The sequence below is a fragment of the Pleurodeles waltl genome, chromosome 10, assembly GCF_031143425.1.
Source record: "Pleurodeles waltl isolate 20211129_DDA chromosome 10, aPleWal1.hap1.20221129, whole genome shotgun sequence".
NCBI classification, from domain to species: Eukaryota; Metazoa; Chordata; class Amphibia; order Caudata; family Salamandridae; genus Pleurodeles; species Pleurodeles waltl.
This window is the reverse complement of record NC_090449.1, coordinates 971,997,749-972,018,661: the sequence shown is the minus strand read 5'-3', so window position 1 is coordinate 972,018,661 and position 20,913 is coordinate 971,997,749. Positions and strand designations below refer to the sequence as shown.

The 20,913-nt window shown below is 41.2% G+C and overlaps 1 protein-coding gene across 1 annotated transcript in view; it reads left to right on the top strand.

Annotated features, from left to right (window-relative positions):
* SYF2 (SYF2 pre-mRNA splicing factor) overlaps nt 1–20,913 on the top strand; it is a 108,098-nt gene that overhangs the window by 29,626 nt on the left and 57,559 nt on the right. Inside the window, exon 4 of the mRNA XM_069211809.1 lies at nt 11,153–11,270. Within this exon, the coding sequence (XP_069067910.1) occupies nt 11,153–11,270 (118 nt within the window). The remainder of the gene's footprint in view (nt 1–11,152; nt 11,271–20,913) is intronic.

Below are 20,913 nucleotides of genomic sequence, written 5' to 3'. Positions count from 1 at the left end.
ATTGCCAAAGCCTATAGCTTTCAAAGGCGAGACCTATGGGCTTTGCCAATGCTGGTTTGAAATGTTGCCTGCCATTGCCCTAAACTGATGCGTCAGTCTGTGAGGCACAGACTTGTGAATACCTCTCTTTTGTATTTTATACAGCACAAGTGAAGGAGTTTAAAAGCAGGAGTTCTGAGTGTTGTTCCACATTCTGTATATGTCACACAGCTCTGTTTTGCAATCATTGCAACATACTGAACAGTACAGCAGTACGTCCAACATTTTAGAGCAAATGCAGAATCCAGCCTGGACACCACTTTGGCTGAAATTGAGTAACCCTGTCTGATATGTTGAATGAAAATTTGCAACATGAGGAAGCATGTAGAGGAGACAAAGTTGATCTGTGATTTTATGGTGAGCTTGTTGTCAATGAAGATTGTGAGGTTACTGGTGTGGTCGTAGGGAGTGGGCACGGCTCCTAGGACTGATGGCCACCAGAAGTCGTTTCATGTGTTGCTGCTGTTGCCAAAGATCAGTACTTCCACCTTGACTGTGTTTAGCTGCAGGAAGTTGTTCTTCATCCAGTCAGAAACACTTGTCATGCATCTCTGGAAGTTGGTTCTGGTATTAGAGGGGTCGTCAGTGAGTGAGAGGATGAGTTTGGTGTCATCTGCGTAGGAAGCTATATTGAGACAGTGCGATCTGCCGATGTTGGCCAGAGGGGGTCATGTATGCATTGAAGAGCGTGGGGCTGAGGGGTGAACCCTGGGGATTTCGGAGGTGAGAAGTGGGAGGTGGATCCTCTGGGTTCTTCTGATGAGGAAGGAGGTGATCCATCTGAGCACGTCCTTTAAGATGCCAATGTGGTGGAGTCTTTTGATCAGCTTGTGGTGGGATACAGTGTCGAAGGCTGCTTAGAAGTCGAGGAGGATCAAAGCTGCTGTTTCTCCTCGGTTGAGGAGGGTTCGGATGTCGTCAGTGGCTTCGATTGCGGTAGTGTCGGTGCTGTGATTGCTGCAGAAGCCGTATTGTGAGGTGTTGAGTAGCTGGTTCTGCTCCAGGTATGTCAAGAGTTGTTTGATGATTTTTTCCAGTACCTTCACTGGGAATGGGAGCAGGGAGATTGGCCGGTAGTTTTTGGGTTCGCTGGGGTCGGCAGAGGGTTTTTTGAGTAGTGGTCTGACTTTGGTGTATTTCCAGGCTTCTGAAAATGCTGCCGTTATGATAGAGGTGTTGAGCAGGATGGCGAGTTCATGGTTGATCTGTTTGTTTCCAAGGTTGATGATGTGGCATGGGTCTGTGGGAGCTCCTGAGTAGATGGATTTCATGGTGGAGGTGATGTCCTAGGTGACGAGGATGTTCCAGATTGAATGCCCACTAGATACCAGGGATTTTGTGTTTTTTAAAACATGTATTTATTTATTTTAATGTACAGGGAGGGACTCCTTGGGGGCACGTTATTCTTGACCATTTCTGCCCCCTTAGGCTCCATGGATCATGTTGAGTGTATGTTTTTTATTTTGAGGGGTGGCCCCTTGGGCAAGGGTCGCTTCCCTTTGGGGGGCATTCATTTTGGCTGCTTCAGCCTGACTTGGGGCAGATCGGCCTGTTTATGTTAGGACCATTTGCCCCGCCAAGGAGGGCAGAAACCACTAGGCACCAGGGATTATGTTGTGTGTATTTGTTTTTGTTTGGGGTGGTGGCTGCTTGGGGAAGGGTCACCCCCCCTTTAGGGGGTATTAATTTTGGTTAGGCCAGGGGTCTCCGACCTGGGGAGGCTGGCCCCCCTAGGGGGCCCTCATGTGATCCTAGGAGGGCGCCAGGCTCTGGCCAAAAGAAGTATTATGCAAATAACAGTACTTTGTTTTAAGCAGAAATACATTTATTGCATTTTTAAAAAGGTAACAGAACTTAACTGCAATGTTGAAATAAGCCTAGAGATATTTATACATTGCCAATGTAAAAGAATAATAGCGAAAAATTCTGAGCGGGCCTGATGACTTTTTTTTTTCCACTGGGGGAGGCGCAGCATTGAAAAATTGAAAACTACTGTGTTAAGCCCATCTGCCCCAAATGGGGCAGAAAGCCTACTAGACACCAGGGATTTATTTTTTTTAAAGATGGTGGGAGTGTGGTCATGCCCCCACCCCAAATAAATGGGGACCAAGTCTTTGTGCCCCTTGGGGGGAGGAGATGGGGTAATTACCCCCAGTCTGCCCCTGGGGTGAGGGGGCGGAAAGCCCACTAGATGCCAGGGAATAAAAAAAAAATAGAGGTATGGGGGCTGCCAATCACTATGGGCATGGTTATGTCCCTACCCCATCTGAAGGGGGTTACAGTCTTTTAGCCCCCCTCCCCCCCCCCCTTGCAACTAAAGCATCTCATCCCAAAGGAAAGCAAGAGAACATTTGACTCTTTTGGGTTTTGATTTTACATATGGGCCAAGAAAGCTTTGCTAACTCCCAGTATTGTCCCACTTGCAATGGTGAGCAGCTGCACTTTTTGTACTTTCGTACGCTGCCACCTGGAAAACCTACCAACCCAGACACATCTGAAAACTAAACATCTCGGTGAGCCCAGGGTGGTGTGCTTCATATGCACTCACACCATTTTCTTACCCACAATGCCCTGCAAACCTCCAACTTTGCCTGAAATCATGCATTTTCCTGACATTTCTGTGATGGAACCTTCTGGAATCCACAGGGATTCCCTAAATTCCTACCACCCAGCATTGTCGCATCTGTACTGATGAAAAGTCTGCCCCAGTTGTGTGGGTTCCCAAAGCAGAGTCAGCCTAAAAACATTTTGAAAAAATAAATGCCCTTTTGGACCCTCTTCGGTTCCCCCCTCAATTTCTACATGTCTTTGGCCCTTCCTACCCTGTCGCAGACAATTGGCCCACCTACACAATTGAGGTATCATTTTTATTGTGAAACTGAGGGGATCACTGGGTGGAAGGAAATGTGTGCCTGTGCAGTGATTCCACATATAAATGTGAGGAAAAATGTAATTTATTTTTTTTATGTAAATTTGAGGTTTGGAGGGGATTCTGTGTAAGAAAAACCTGGGGGATCCTCGCAAGTCACACCTCCCTGGACTCCCTCAGGTGTCTAGTTTTTAGAAATGTCTGGGTTTGGTAGGTTTCCCTAGGTGGCTCCAGAGCACAAGATCAAAAACGGTTGTGCCCCATTGCAAAAACAGGTCGTTTTGTAATAGATAATTTTGATGTGTCCACGTTGTGTAATAGGCCCTTTCCTATCCCGAGCACCAGGCCTATCCACACAAGTGAGGTATCAGTTTTATCTTGAGACTTGGGGAAATGCTGGGTGGAAGGAAGTTTGTGGCTCCCCTCAGATTCCAGAACTTTACATCACCGAAATGTGAGAAAGATGTGGGTTTTTTTAGACACATTTTGAGGTTTGCAAGGTATTCTGGGTAGCAGAATCTGCTGAGAGCCACACAAGTCACCCATTCCTGGATTCTCCTGGGTGTTTAGGTTTCGAAAATGTACAGGTTTGCTAGGTTTCCCTAAGTGCCAGCTGAGCTAGAGCCCAATATCCACAGATAGGGCCTTTGCAAAAACAAACGTCAGTTTTCAATGTAAAATGTGATGTGTCCACGTTGTGATTTGGGGTGTTTCTTGCTAGGCCACTAAGCCTACCCACACAAGTGAGGTATGATTTTTATCAGGAGACTTGGAAGAATGTTGGGTGGAAGGAGGTTCGAGGCTCCCTTCGGATTCCAGCACTTTCCATCACCAAAATGTGAGGAAAGTGTTTTATTAGCCAAATGTTGAGGTATGCAAAGGATTCTTGGTAACGGAACCTGGTGATAGTCCACAAGTCACCCATTCTGGAATTCGCTCGGTGTCTAGTTTTAAAAAATGTACAGATTTAGTAGGTTTCCCTAGGTGCTGGCTGAGATAGAGCCCAAAATCCACAACTAGGCTTGTTGCAAGTTTTCAATGTAGAAATGTGGTGTGTCCTTGTTGTGTTTTGGGGCATTTACTGTTGTGGGCACTAGGTCTACCCACAAAAGTGAGGTACCATTTTCTATCGGGGGACTTGTGGGAATGCTGGGTGGAAGGAACTTTCCATCACCAAAATGTGAGGAAAAAGTGTTCTTTTTTTTTTTAACCAGATTTTGAGGTTTGCAAAGGATTCTGGATGACAGAACTTGGTGAGAGCCCCACAAGTCACCCAATCCTGGAATCCCCTAGGTGTTTAGTTTTCACAAATGTACAGGTTTGATAGGTTTCCCTAAGTGCCAGGTGAGCTACAGCCCAAAATTCACAGCGAGGCACTTTGCTAAAAACACACCAGTTTTCAGTGGAGAAATGTAACGTGTTCAGGTTGTGTTTTGGGGCGTTTCCTGTCGCGGGCACTAGACATACCCACCCAAGTGAGGTACCATTCTTATCTGGAGACTTGGGTGAACACAGAATAGAAGAACAAGTGTTATTGCCATTGTCTTTCTCTATATTTTTGCCTTCCAAATGTAAGACAGTGTGTAAGAAAGAAGTCATTTTGAGAAATGCCCTTTAATTCACATGATAGTATTGGGACCTCCGAATTCAGATATGTGCAAATAACCCCTGCTTCTGCTGCCATATCTTGTGCCCATTTAAAAAATACATAGGTTTCCTTGATAACTATTTATGAGTCTTCATATTTTACCAAATGAATTGCTGTATTCCCGGTATACTATGAAAACCCATTGTAAAGTGACGCTCATTTTTTGGCTCTGGGTACCTTGGGTTCTTGATGAACCTGCAAGCCCTTAATATCCCCACAACCAGAAGGGTCCAACAGACGTAACTGTATATTGCTTTCAAAAATCTACCATAGTTGGAAAAAGTTACAGAAGAAAACGTAGACAGAAATGGCTGCTTTTTTCAACTCAATTAAAATATTTTTTTATGTCAACTGTTATTTTCTATAGGAAAACCTGAAAGGATCTACACAAATGACCCCTTGCCGTCACCCATTTCTGTCAGTAACTGGAAAGAGGGTGAAAGAACAAAAAATAGTAAAAATGGGGTATATCCCACTAAAATGTCAAGACTCTGTTGAAAAATTTGCTTTTCTGATTCAAATCTGACTCTTCCTGAAAGAAAGCTGGGAAGATGGTGATTTTAGCACCGCAAACCCATTGTTAATGCCATTTGCAGGGGAAAAAACAGATGCTTTCTTCTGCAGCACTTTTTTCCCATTTTCCCCCCCAAAAAATAGCTGTATTTTGGCAAATTTTTTGTTCCCCTCCAGGGGAACCCACAAATGCTAGGTAACCTGAGAATCCCCAGGATGTTGGAGATAAAAAGGACAGAAAATGTGGCATGGATTGCTTATGTGGACAAAGTTATGGGGGCCTAAGAGCGAACTATCCTATATAGCCAGAAAAAGGGCTTGGCACGGGGGGAGCAGGGGCTGGCGGGCCTGGCAACATAGGGGTTAATGCTGTTTGAACTTATATTTATGGTTCATTAATGCAAAGCTTTTATTATTCGGGTGAGCTCTGTAAGGAAAGTTTGTGAGCTCGGAGTGCACTACTGACAGTGGTTCCAGTATTAAAACTTGTACACATGGGTACAAATTTTAACACTATAAGGCTACGTATAATGCTCCCAGAATGTTCTCTAATTATATGCAAATATTTGCAGGTTTGAAATCTTGATTAATGATTCGTTGCTTTCAAAATAAAATATTTTAAAAAAATGCAACTTGGGGGAAAAAAATACGTTTTGCTAAACTACTGTGAACTTTTAGATACCATTTCTCTGAAGCCTCGTTTAGTAAAATATGTTGATGTATCTAGTATTTCCCAAAAATATACATGATGAAAAATGACTGTAACCTGTTTCAACAAGTTAGAAAATAAACAAGCATTGTCAAAGTTGATAGGTTTTACATTGGTGGTCAGCCATTTGCTTTTGTCAATGCTTGTCTTGTTTTGACTCAGTCTTTGTAACGTTATTGTTGTGGGAGCTGCTGGAGCCTCACAATTATAGCAAACATTTGCAAAAAGCAAACATACTTTTTAGTCTCAAGAAGCACACATTGCAACAGTAGTTCCTGGTGCTGAACAAGACTATTTTGTGTGACTTAACTGGGTGGCCCAGTTCTTAAAGAAAGTCACAAATGTGCACACATGGTATATGTCCTGGCATTAGTGCAGATTTACTGTTTTCATGATTTCACAATAATTTACAGGAGTAGGCCACAAAATCTTACTCCTAGAAAATATTTGTGGACTGCATTTAGCATGGGCAAATATGCATGTGTAGCTTTGCTCATGTGAAAATCTGTTGAGCGTTTACAAGTTCACATTCCCTTCAACCACTTTTTTCCCAAACGTGGAAGACGTTTTTCTTCTGCAATTGTCTGAACTAAATTTCCTACCTTTTTTAATGCAGGAAGTATTAAAGAAGAGCAGGTAAAAACCCCTAAAACATGCAATTTTGTAGTTGCGTAGGACTCCAAAGGGCATTCTATCCCTGGAACTACTGCTCACTGCAACTCCAGCCCCAGAATGTACATCTGTGTAAAGGTGGCAAAATAAGGGTATCAATAGTATTCAAACCCTACTATAGGATCAGCCCTGGCATAATCAAAGAGAAGCTCTTATCTTATCAGAGCTCTTCTATAATGAGACTGCTGCCATAATTAGTTGCTGCACTACGTGGCATCAAAGAGACAAGTAGATTTTTTTACATGACAAGTAGATTTATAAAGCATCCCATTTCATGGACAAGTTTTTATTTTATTCAATTCCACACCCCTTTCCCTTTTCCAAGGAAGATTGATAGCTTACTAAAAGGACCAAGGAACACATTTCCCATCGATTTTGGAGTTGCGTTCTTGATGAGCAGGAATATGATTACATCTTGACCAAACAAAGAAGCACTTCATGAGTGCCGTGGGGTAGGCCGCACGGGTAACCCCTGTACAGGCAACACCCACTGCACACGGCCAAAGGAGGGTTTGGCTGCCGGTGGCCATGCGCATCGGTGGTTGGATTAATTTATAGTAATTAAAATTACTTTGCGTTAAAAAAACATAGATATTAACTGAAAAAACAAAGGTTACAGGGACGTTATAGTTAGGAAATAGAATTTAAAAAGCATTTGAAATTCACTTTAAAAAAAAAACAAGATTACAGGGATGTTATAGTTAGGCTCACAGTTTAAACGTTCAAAACCATAGAAATTCACCTGTTCTAATTAATTATTGACAGTAACTATAATTCATACCACAAGGCAACTAACTTGCTTCCTTGCCATGCACTGCTAATTACCCCAGATATTGCAGCACTCATGACATCTTTTATAACATCATTGATAATATCACTGCCACATTTGCTGTAAAATTATTCATAAAAAAGCTGTTCATGGCAGGGGCTGGGTTATAGTTACCTTAGCGCATGAGTTAAAGGGCACGCAGCATCCCTCCCCAAGCCTTTAAAGGCTCTGGGATTCTGGGGAGCCCACTCTTGAGACACAGTAGTTTCCTTTCCTGCAGGAGCGGGGTCAGGTAACACATGCATGCTTTCTCCCACGGGGAGAAGACTTTCTCTGTTTGCGTGTTTGCAAAGAGGGAAACTCAGATTGCTCCCGGCCAGTGAGAGTAAGCAGAAACAGCTGCTCCGACCAGGCAGAAGCAATGCCGTATCCTGCAGCACCCAGGATGGATGCATAAGGAAGATGGGAGATGGGGGGGGGGGGGGGGGGGGGAGGAGGGTGCTCCTCCTGTAACGGTGTGTATCCCGGTTGGGCACTGAGGCACCCACCCAGGAGCACATAAAGCCCCGGGCCTACTGTAGGCTCGCAGAATGGTGCTGCATGCCCCCCTCACCTTCAAATGTGTTTTGGTTTCAGAGGATTGGGTCCCCAGGGACAGTATTGGCTTGGGAAAGTGGGGCACGTGCTCCCTTCCCTTAAAACTTTAAAAAAAAAAAAAAAAAAAAAAAACCCCAGGGATGGGGGTTCTTGAGGCCCCAAAGGCCCAGGGAGGGGGAGTCATGTGCCCTCCTCCCCATAATTTAAAAATACTCCTGCCATGCCCTGCGGCTGCCCTGTGGGCAGGATGCTGCCCGTGCGGGGTTGGCCCCAGCACACTGCGAGCCAAGCTGTACCCAGCTTTTGAGCCCATAACTAGGGTGAAACCGGTCGTGGGTTGCCTGTTCTCTGGTTCAGAGAGGGCCTAGACAATTTGGGCTGGGCTGTTCCGTTTGGAGGAGGGTCAAGATTTATATACTTGTAGTTTGATCCATACTTAGGTGACATGATATGCAAAATAGCGATGAATTGGGATGAAGCTTGAGTAATTGCCAATTGCTGACATTATTACAAGCATCTCATCCATCAACTTTTTGTATACTTTAGTTTGTCACCCTAAGTGGGACACTGGAACCAAACTATGCCCCGCTGATAAGCAAATACCTAGTGCGAAACTGGTTCTGGGAAGCTTTTGGTCCAGTGTATGGAGGACCTGGCTTGGCAGGTCCAGTGCATGGAGGACCTGGCTTGGCAGTTTTGGGCTGGTGTGTTCCGATTGGACAAGGTCAAGACTGATTTCTATGTAGCTGGGTCCAAAGTGAGGTCACATGGTGTGCTAAATAATGATGGATCGGGATGCAGCCTGAGTAATTACTAGTGGCTGAGATTAATTCAAGCATTCCATCCAACACTTTTGTATACTTTAGTTTGAGGCCCTGCGGCCACCGCTCCCCACCATGCATAGCCGAAGGGAAATAACATTTTACTTTACGCTTAAAAACAGAAAACCTAGAAATTTGCTGAAAAAAAACAAAAATTAAAGTTAAGTCATAGCTGTGCGCAAAATTTAGTGACAACGTAACGTTTTAAACTCACAAAACCACTGAAAGTCACCAGTTATAGTTCTCTCTAGTAACTATAACTTGTGCCCTAAAGTAATTATGGCTCGCACCATCACCTTGCGGAGTTAATTACTCCACATATTACATTACTCATGATGTGCTATAAATCATTGCTGACACCAAATACATGTGAATGTGTTTGTATGTGTCGTAATACCTTTAAAATCTGAGAATGTGTGATGCTATTATGCATAAGAATACAGTTACGGCACAGTCAGTTTGCTTTTTGTCAAAGATGTATTTAATTTGTTTTTCTCAGATTTAGTTGATTTCTTTTTATTACCTCTGTTTCCATAGCATGGAGCCAACAACCTGGGCAACAGGATGCTTTTGAAACAAATGTAACAAAAATACACTAAAACAGAAGCTTGGATATGTAATGGGTATTTGAGCACCTTTTTCCTGTTGAGTTTTTTCCTGATAATTTAAGTCTGCAAGTATTTTCTGAAAGATAAGATATCAGGATTAGATCCTGTGTGTTACTGAAATTACTTTTACTGTCTAGTGGCCTGACAGTAGCAAGGCCTCTTTCTGCTTTTTAGTTCTGGTGTTAGGCAAGGTGTTTTGATTTTACTAAAATATGTATAATATGCTTCCATATAGTGTCTTTCAGCCTCCACTTATCATCCATTGGCCTTTTGTTGAGTTATTCACATTTTGCTTCCGCCTACTATGGCATATAGCATGGGGCAGTTAAGTTCATTTTGAGTGACTGCATTTTGTTCTCACAAGGAGCACATCCGCACACAAGGTAGTTCACTTCAGTGCCAGTGTTTTTGTTTTTACTTTATAATTACTTTCATGTTGTCTTTGTTTCTAGCCTGACGTGATAGCGGGACACTTGTGATGCACATTTCATCTTTATCAGATCCTATCTCCTGCTAGCTCTGTTGTAAATTCCTTTTGTTTCACAGCATATGAGTTGCATCCATTTGAAACTGTTCTGTATTGTTGTTCTCTTTTTATTTTTTCTTTCTTGTTCCTTCTTTACTTCCTTCTATCTTTCTTTTTCATTCTTGGAATCTTTCATTATTTTTTATTTCCTTCTCTTTTCTTCAATCTTTCTTTTTCCTTCTTTCTCTCTCCTTTTCTTTTTCATTTGTGCCTTCTTTCATTCTTGCCTTCTTTCGTTATTTTTACGTTTTCATTTTTGTGTTCTTTTTCTTTTTTCTCTCTGTCCTTTATTCTTCACTCTTGCCTCTTTCCTTCCCTCTCTTTCTTGTCTTGCTTTTTTCTTGACTTCTTTCTTGCCTTTTTTCTTTCTTTCCTTCCCTTCTTTCCCTTCCTTCTTCCCTCCCATTGGCTCGGAATACTATAGGAATGTCGTTTTTTTTTAATACTAAAAATACCTTCTTTTTTTTTTTTTGCATGAAGAAAATGATTTTTTTCTTTAGAATGATGAGGACCCGGCATATTCTCAAGCAATAGTTTTACAAAACGCATGGCAAACAAAGAATTGCCAGAAGGCTGGTGGCCAACGGCAGACATATTGGCTTTGCCAATGCTTGTTTTTCCCCCTTTTATTGTATAAGCAGCCTTTGTTTCCCTTATCATCCTGATGTGCAAAGTTTGTTCTGTAAGAAAGTAGGCAAACCACACTGAGAAGATTTGTGTTAGGTTACTTTAAAGTAATTATGGCCTTTAGTGGAGGCCAGTAAAAGTATTTTCGGATGGTGGTCATGTGGTCTTATTTATTTGCTCACCTGACCAGTTGGCTGTCTCATGCATGATCGTTTTTAGACGGGCCCAGCCTATGCTTATTTTTCAGATAATCATTTTCTCTTTTTTTCAAAGAAGTGTAGTTACTACTGAGGGTAATGACGGATATAGTTGTGCAGGTTGCATGGAAAAAAAAGTTCTGCACCTGGAAGGGTTTGAGTCTGCTGTGTTGTGTTACTTGTTCACTGCTCATGTGATTTGAGTTCTCAGTCTAGTTAATCAAGAACCATAAATGATGATTAGAGGTCGATGGGACCCACACGCTCAACTAATGTGGTCTTCATGAAGTTGTTAGAGTCTCTGATCTGAAAGTGATAGATTCCTTTTAATCAGTAATCAAATTATTCGGATAACAGAGCACACAGTACTACAAGGTGTCTAGGTGGAATTATCTGTAGAACAATACATTTGCATAGTGTTTAAAGCATGTCTTAACCCTTTTAATTGATATAATCGATGATTATGCAATAAGAGTGAACATTTCAAGCTTCTCCCCCTTCTGGGTGTGCTGCTCTTAAATGACTCTTTTACTTCATTTTGTTCCCTTGTACCTAAGGAATGTGCAGCCAAAGGTGAAGACTATGAGCGGGCCAAGTTATTGGAAATCAGTGCAGAAGATGCAGAAAAATGGGAACGAAAAAAGAAGAAAAAGAACCCAGATATAGGATTCTCAGGTTAGTAATAACATTTTTGTTCTTGTGGTCCTTCATATGTACTGTTATATGTAAAGTGCAATATTAAGACTCAAAACTTGTCTTTTCTGTTGGCTGAATTCCTGTACATCACAGATTTACCTCTCTAGTAATAAACACAAATTACAGTGAGAGTTTTTGTAAAGTGAATTATAGCAAGATGATAGGACACAGAACATCATCTTGAAGTTATTGACATTTAGTCACAGGAATCCGCACCAGGATTAAAAAGGAAATTGATGTGAAAGGCTCCCTTGACTGTTACTCATCCTTCTCACTCATCCTATGAAAAAAAATCTGTTAATCATCGGTCTCATTTAGTAATGTGTATTAGGTAAATTAACGAGATGTTCTGTTTCATACTTGCAGGTTAGCATAACCTTGGCTTTCATGCAGGTCAGTATAACCTGCAAACGTACTCCCCTTCCATCACTTCCTCCCCACCCAAAAAGGCTGGCAGAAAGCCTGCTCACTGGTGGTCTGGAAAGCTAACGTACATGAGCTGTATCTACTCGCTCCATGCCTGGGGCATATATACAGGTGCCAAGTTATTGCTCCATGTGAACGGATCTTGCTGTTCTGGCACAAGTAACTTAAACTTCACTGGAAACTTTTGGCGTACTTCTGAGCAGAGCAACAAATTGTTAAGTACCTGATGTCAAGTTTGAAAACTGTCTTGGATTTGTCTTTTCCCCAGACGTTGTGAATTAAGTTTTGCTGCTGAAAGATAAGACTCTTTTCTGACTCAAGAGCTGACTCCAGTGGCATGATTGAAGGGTTCCTGCTTGCAGGAGAAAAAACAATTATAAATGTTTCTTTTTATTGTGCAAAGCCAATAATATGAGAGAGAGAGAGAGAAAGAAAGAGTGTGCATGTCTGTCTCTCTCACATTATAGTTAGGCTCACATTTTAAACTTAAAAAAACATAGAAATTCATTTATAACTTGTTCCCCAAGGTAACTATAACTCGCACCGCCGCCATGCATGGTTATGTGAGCAATAATTTTACTGCAGATGTTACAGTGAAATTATCAACATGAGTGCATAATTTCTGGGGTAATTAGCAGGTCTCAGGGGTGGGGGGCACACTTGGTTCCTTTGGAACACCAAAGCTAATGGGTCAGGGCATTCATACATTGGCCCCTTTTTGTATTTTGTATTCTTTTTTTTCTGGGACTCTTCTTCAGCCGAGTCCCAAGATGGAGGGCACCACTTCAACGGCTTTCTTGTTGAAGTGTTATCAGCCTATCAGATCTTAGCACAAGATTGGGAGGGGTTGCGAATCCTTCGCATCCCTAGATATACAAATTCTGATTTTCTTCAATTTCTCTAAAACTACTGAACAGATTTACACCAATAAAAGGTCGCTTTCTGGCCCAGGACCTACATGTCTGTCAAATTTGGTGTAATTCTGTCTAGTAGTTTTGACGATATCGCTTTTCAAATTCCCTTTGGAAAAATGAATGTGGAAAAAGTGTTTTGAGGCCCCTCTTTCTTCTCGGGCCTCCACAGGATAGATCACCTGGAAATGCTAAGACAGCAGCTATAGTGAGCGTCATATTTTCTTGGAAAATTTTGTGAAGATTCATCACATGGCTCCAAAGTTCTTAGCACAACAAAACCATGCTCTTGCGATAGAAACTAGGTCCTAACTATACCTACCTAGTGGTGGACCATCACTAGTTATTATATATACGATTACGACTTGAAGGGGACTGATAAGTCTTCCTTCCACGTTCACTAATGTAGGACTACATTTGTTTTGTTGTTAATTTTGCACAAAGTCCCAGTTTTTCCCAAAGTACCAATGCAGCCATGTTTATTCCAGACCCCTTCTCCAGTGTTTAAATCTCATTCAGGTCTTTAGAACATGTCTATGAGTGACCGTAACAAAATATCTGAAATCTTATAATTGGGAGTGGTTTCATAATGCCTCCTAGACTTTGCCCTTCACCCACCACCTCACAAAAAGAAGAGGTTTTTATCATTTTTATGCGTTTTTCACATTTGCACCTTACTTGCATGCCATTGTCAACGGTGAGAACATGCATTTCCTTGCTTAAAAAAAATCTTCACCTCTCACCGGCTAGGGTTGTCTAAGTGTAGCTTGCCACAGCTGTAGTAATGGGATCTGGTTTGGTGTTCCACAGCACACTGTCGTTCCATTAACATGGAAACCCCCACTGATAATACAGATGGCCTTAAGAGAAACTCTGAGTTGGGGTTTTAGGAAAAGTCTTGCTGCTATTTTCTGGACCCTTTTGAAGTCTGCAGAGAAGGTAACCAGGAGTAGCAAAATATTTTAGCCAACAGGGTGAGGGTGGTTTAAACTTGAAGAGTAAAGGCAAAAAGTTGCAAAATAATGTGCCTGAGTAGTTATAGATGATGGCAATTATATGTTCTGTAGAGGTACCCCTACATCCCTCCCCGACCACATAACCTTCATCACACCTCAATACTTAGTCAGTGTAGCAATACGAATTAGAAATACAGATTAACTGCACCACATACACAACTGACTGAGCCATAGTGTGTAGGAAGAGTTTCCTGGTACGATTAGTCCTGCAAGATGAGTTCAGAGAAATTGGAACTTGAAACCTTCTTTTTAAAGAATAACATATTGAAGGATGGCAGTAAGAAACATTACATTTATTTTGAAATGGTTACTTTAAAATCCTATCACCCTCAAGGTATTTCTGTGATACACTAAGGTTTAGCTAAAGTAATAAGTAGCAGCTTGCTTTTGAGTTTCAGAGATAGTTCACACAGCATACCTGTGCTTTTTGTCAAGAAATAGCAAGCTTGTTTATATTGTTTGTGTCTAAAGTTGACGCTGCAAACTAGCATGACCTTTGCCTCGATAGGCCTGGCGATTACTCCCTCTCTCAAATATGTTCAGATGTCTGGGATTTTAAAGTATCTGATAATCAATCTTATTTTATAACTTTGAAAACAATGGTGGAGCTAGCAGACACTAAACCAGCATTTAGGGCAAAAAAAAACATGGTGTAAAAATGCATCCGCGATTATCATGATGAATAAGTAGATGCATAGAGCTCAGACATTTCTTATATTTCCCCTCATGTTTGTAACATTACACTTAATATAGAAGTAGAAATGTATAAATACAAGCGATAAATGGAAATATTAGAGTCTGAAAGGACAGAGTGAATGAACAGGCCCTATCACAGTATTCATGTTAGCCTAAGGGCTTGACAATCTGCTTATCCTTGAATTTGAGACTGGTATCAAAGATGACTCAAAGTGGTTTTACTGATATAGAGTTAATTTGTGGGAGGCCAAGCCACAAAAAGGAAGACAGTGCCTAAGAAGCAGGTCTGTCACTCAGGTTTTCAGACTTGCTGGTGTTTTCTGGTCAGCATGTTAGGTGGAAAATTGCAGGCCTCATGGAACACCTGATTTTAAATTACACAGAAAAATCATGAAGATTGGACTGGAAATGATTTTGGCATTGTTTGACAGGAAGGGCGACATCCATGGTAGGCCCTAGCATTGAGCCAGTTAGCCACTCCTTTTTCATCCACCTGGATCCTTTGATTGTCTTGTATATCAGTGATGGATTATTCATTTTCACAGTCGAAGGAAAACCTTAGGTATTGCTAAGAGATTGTTTCATTGCAACAATAAAGTTGATTTTCCTGAATAACACCCATTTGCAACGATCATGTAGATGTCGGAGTCCTTAGTATTTAGATATGGTTTCTTGGAAAATGGCCTAATGTATGTGTTTTTTAGGTCGCTGAGGTAGACTGAATTTGTTTGAAAGGAGGATTTGGGTTGATGAGAAGTTCTAAACATTATAGGAGCTGGCCTGTAATCCATGTTTGTGGCAGGACACGAGGTGTGCCACAGAGTCGAAATGAGACAGTTAAGAACAGTGAAGATGTGCAGACCAAGAGATAGGTAGTGTTGCCGCTTGTCCAAGTTGGCCATTTGACCCAAGAACTAGGCTTTATGGTCTAGGCTTTTCTTTTCAACTTGGTTGGCTAAGGTCTCAGGTAGTGTTTAGGAGGATCCATATCCACAGAGCTAGGGGGCTGAGTTATGAAGTTTCGATAGGATCTCAGAAAGCTTCTCAAAGGGCAATCAGTATGAAGAAATCTAACAGAGCAGTAGCTATTTCTGACTTTCTTCTGCTTTCTTTACATCCAAAGTCTTAGGATTTTAGAGTTATTTGACCTGAGAAACGATGTAGAGTAGGTCAGCAAATTGCTGTTAATGAGCTGTCGTTCTCTATCTGCCCATAAACTATATATCCACTCACTGTTAAGTGAGTATGCCCCAGAGGTTCTGTTTTTAACAGAAACATGGTTGTCCGAGGAATCCGACCCTGATGTAATTATGGCCCTGCCCCCAAGCTATTCAATACACCGCCTAGATAGACCCCACGCCAGGGGAGGGGGGATTGGAATAATTTATAAAAAATCAAGTCCTATCCACTCCCTCTCTATACCGGACTGTGAAGGTCTGGCCTTTTCTTTGGCAATTAATGCCACTTTTACCCTCTCTGACATTCGGTTCTATCGTCCTCCTAGCCCTTATGGGAGGTTTCTACAGGCCCTACCGGACTGTGTAGCAGAGCTTGCCTGCAGAAATTCCAATTTTACTATTCTAGGCGACTTTAACATTCATGTAGATGAAGCACACAACATCTCTGACAAAACCTTATTGTGGATTTAGCAGCTTTGGACCTGACACAATTGATAGCTGGTCCCACTCATCTTAGAGGCCATACAATCGACCTGGTCTCTAGTAATCTTTCCAATCCATCAGCTCAGGCCCCCCTTCCCCTGATCTGGTCTGATCATTTTTTTAGTTGTACTTAAACTTTCTAAATCTATTCCACCTATCCTCCAATCCCTTAGTAAGGCAACTGTACGCCAGTGGTCAAAGTTGAACAAGAAGGGCTGGATGGATACCTTAGAGAACCTGCGCTCGTCCCCCTTTTTTGTGAGCCTCATACTGCAGAAAGGTTTGATAATTGGATCTCCAAGTCCCTAGATACTATTTTACCAACTAAGACTATTCTCAGGACTACCCGTCAAAAGAAATCACCTTGAGTCTCTCTTCATCTGCTGCACTTAAAAAAAGAATTAAGCAGATGGAGAGAAAGTGGAGAAAGATGTACTACCCTGTCCTGAAAATAGACTACAGGAATGCGATTGGATCCTTCCATGCCGAAGTTAAATCTGCGAAGGCACCTTCTTATACCTCTAGGATTGAACAGTCCTCCCATTCTCCTAGAGAGATCTTTCTAATCTTTAAGGAAATGACTCTGCTTTTCTCTGCCAATAACACAATGGAAGTGTCTAAGGAACGCAATAATGAGCTAGCTTGTCAAAAGAAAATCTCTGACATTAAGGCAACTTTCCCCAGTAATTCCCCTTATGAGGTTAAGCTCGACCCCCTCTGCCCACAACCCCCCATGGTAACATCCAGCCATCTAGAGCCCTGTTTTCAGCCACTGAGCGAAAACTTAGTAAGCAATTACCTTTGCTTTATTAAATCTGGATCTCCCCTGGACCCGTTCTATTTGTCCATTTCAGCTTTAGGATCAGATGTTATAATGCCTGTGCTAACTGATGTTCTTAACAATTCCCTATCTCATGGGCATCTTCCGCAACACTGGAAACACGCTGTCGTTAAGCCCTTACTAAAAAAAAACAGTCTTGATACAACACTACTCTGTAACTACAAACCAATTGCTCTTCTCCCTATAGCATCAAAAATAATCGAGAAACACATTAACACTTAAGTGTCAAGCTTTCTTGAGGAATATAATCTTCTCCATAACATCCAAATGGGATTTAGACCACAACACAGCACGGAAGCTGCCCTGCTGGCTGTTACTGAAGACACTCGACAACGTTTAAATGCGGATGGATACGCAGCAATCATTTTACTTGACTTGAGTGCTGCTTTTGACACCGTGGATCATAAAGTCCTACTTCATAGAATTTCCCAAATGGGATTTGAGGGTACCAGCCTTAAATGGTTCTCTTCTTATCTGAGTCTTTCAAGTCCTTGACCTAGCACATTTTTCTAACATTTTCCGTCATACCTGTGGGGTCCCAGAAGGCTCGTCCTTAAGCCCTACGCTTTTCAATATTTATATGGCCCATTTGGCAAAGATTGTGGAACCTTATGGTTTATCCCTTGTTTCCTATGCCAATGATACCCAATTGGTCTTTTCTTTTTCCACCAACACCAATTCGGAAGAGGCTACTCTATCTTCCTGTCTGTCGGATGTTGCCAGATGGATGACAGGCACCAAACTTTAGCTAAATGACGAGAAAACAGAGGTTATGTTGGTAGGAAACTATCCCCTCCTCATGTCTCAGCAGGACTAAAAGACCTCCCTCCGCTTAAAGACAACATAAAAGGTTTAGGCTTTTGGTTGGACTCCCATCTTACGATGGAATGTCACTCAATAAAAATTGCTGTCACCTGTTTCAATTTGTTGGGGACTTACATGACAATTTTTACATTCCTCCCCTTCTTGGCTAAAAGGCTTATTGTTGTAATTTAGTTGTAATATTTTAAGGTAGCAACATGTAATTACATATAGGCAGATTTTGTTAGATTAGAGGTTATGACATATTTAAATATAAGTGGTACGTTCCCCCCTCACCTTCCCTTTAGAATGGAATGTTCTGACTGTTAGGTAGAGGAGTTCACAATAGAATGTTGGGAGAGAGAGCTGAGAGAAGAGGAGATGTGAAGAGCTGATGAGGAGAAGTGGAGATGAAAATAAAGCGTGATTCTAAAGAACCATTGATCTCTTTTCATTAGAACACTGGCGACGATTGGAGTGCGAAAGGGTGCACTTTCATCTCTACCCCTTGTGCTGCATCCTCATCACAGTGACCACCATTTACTTGAGGTACTGTTATTCATAATTAAATGACTGGATAATCTAGGAGTCATAAGGATCATCCTGTTTATTCAACAAGTACTTTACTACAAAATGCAGCTATGCAGATAGCACTATTACTGATTTTTCAAGTCTTAAAATATTAAGCATAGTGTTGACAAAACAAAACGAAACCTGATATTGGCAAAGTTAATTTAGAAAGAAGAGCGTAAACCTATGTGGAATGAAACCGGCAAGAAGAGTTCATAAGGTTAGCCTTTCAATTCAACAATAATTTTACAAGGAAAATAAAATAAGGCACACATTATGAAGCTTTTCTGAGAGGAAACGTCAAGAAGACACAATCAATCACATGACAGATATTCCTGGAAGGAAAGGAAAATAAACGTGTCTTTCACCAGCATTATTTCATGAGAGACAAGCACAGGTTATGAACAGCGACCTTTTCTGAGAGGGAAGGTCAAGAAAAGCAATCTATCACACACAAGTATTTCATCTATGAGGATCTATTTTTAAATAACACAAGTTAATCCTCTCTACTGACAATAATGCAAAATGAATGCACAAGAAAATAAACGGGTCTTTTTCTGATGACATTTTATGAAAGGCAGCTCTGAAACTGAATGTTCGTATTCTATTTAACTGTGTGGAAGCGCGCACAATTACATGAGGAGCATATCTCATTAACTTTTAATCCACAAGAGGTTGTACTTTGCTAATTACCTCAGCTTTAGTGGAGTTTTTGAAACGGTTGAGGATCACCTGTACTTCGGTTTCAAACGCAGTTTTACTAAAATTGTCTTACTCCAGCAATTGGACCTGCATATTGTTGTGACGCTGACAGGCACAGCATGAACGTTTAAGAAGCATTGGTAATGATATTAGCCTGTTGGTGGTAACGCTGACAGGCACAGCTCTTTCCTGCTTGTGGCATTGTGGGAAATTTACTGTTCTCAGGGCTTTTCCTCTAAATCAGCCTACTGTTCTCAGGGCTTTTTCTCTAAATCTGCTGCAACACTAGACTGTGCATTTTCGTTAATGTCTTCATAAATATGCATTCAACTGTTACTATTTAGATTTAATAACATGTGATGATTGCTATATTTATTTTCTAACTTTTTAATGTTTATAGTTGCACTTTGATAATATACTTGATAGTACATAGTAATTGCTATATTTTATACATACATAACTATTTAAATCACACTGTCCTTTAGAAATGGCTGCAGCGGGCATGTCCCAGCCAATTCCATTTTTAAATGAAACTGGAGAACCTAACATCCGTCGTTCCCAAGGCAAACAAGAGAGTGTGACTAATTACGTGGCTGCTCTAAGGGGATTGAGTACATTATGTAACTTTGGGAATCTTAATGACTCACTGATTCGAGACCAAATAGTCTGTTGTACTAGTAATGTAAAAATTCAGGAAAAATTACTACAAAAACAACCGGATCTGCAGGAAGCAGTGGAAATAGCAAAATCCATTGAGCACACACAGCTATGTTTACAAGAAATCAGATCTCCTTCTGCTTCTCCTGATCAAGTTGCAGAGATTAAGGTAAATGCAGAAGAAGAAAAAGTTATGAAAATTAAAACTGGAGGTAAACAACCTATAAAAACCACTAATCCTACAACAGGATTAAAATGTTACCGCTGTGGGAGCAGCACTCATTTGGCGAACTCTACCTTTTGTCAAGCCAGGACAGCCATATGTAGAAAATGTAATAAAAAAGGCCATTTTGCCAGAGTGTGTAGGGCGGTGTCTAAATTTGATAAACAATATGAGCATAAAAAGGTAGATGATTCTCAAGAAGTTAAAAAGATAATACTGCAGGTTAAAAAGGAACAGGAAAATTCTTTTCAATATCTTCAGTGTAATATTTCCCTTGATGGCAGTCCAGTAACAGTTTTCGCTGACTCTTGCTCACCCTTTACAATCATAAATGAACTGGATTTTAAAGGTATTGGTAAAGAAATGTCCGCCAGATTGTCAAAACCAGACATTAATCCCAAGGGTTATAACAAAGACCCCATCCCTCTTAAAGGGATGTTCAAGGCTTTAATATCATTTAAGGGTCGTACCACTGTAGGGAAAGTTTATGTAGTTGAAGAAGGATCCAGTTTACTGGGTTGGCAGCATCAGAAGGAGTTGGGAATCAAACTGGACCCTAATAATCCGGAACAAGTACTGCTCATGGACAAAAATAACTCTAATGAGTTGATTTTCCAGGAATTCCCTGAGATTTTTACTGAAAAGTTAGGTCTACTGGCAGGCTTCCAACATAAAATTAAATTAAAACCTAAGGCTAAACCGATAGTACATAAAACTAGACAAATTCCACACTTACTTAGAGACCCTCTTAAAAAGGAACTTAAGAGACTAGAATCTCTAGGAATTATTCAACCAATTGAGAGTTCAGAATGGTTATCTCCCATCGTAATTGCCAAGAAACATAATTGCGACGACATTAGGGTGTGCATTGATTTGAGAGATTTGAACAGAAACATTTGGGTGGAAAGACATCCACTTCCTGTTATTCATGAAATATTAAGCACCATGGGGAGGCAGCATGTTTTTCCGTGCTGGATCTCTCCAGCGCATACCACCAGGTTGAACTTCACCCAGATTCTAAATGGCTCACAGCTTTCACTACACCCCTAGGATCGTATATGTTCAATAGAATGCCGTTCGGGCTTGCATCAGCTGCGGCCGTATTTCAAAAAATCATG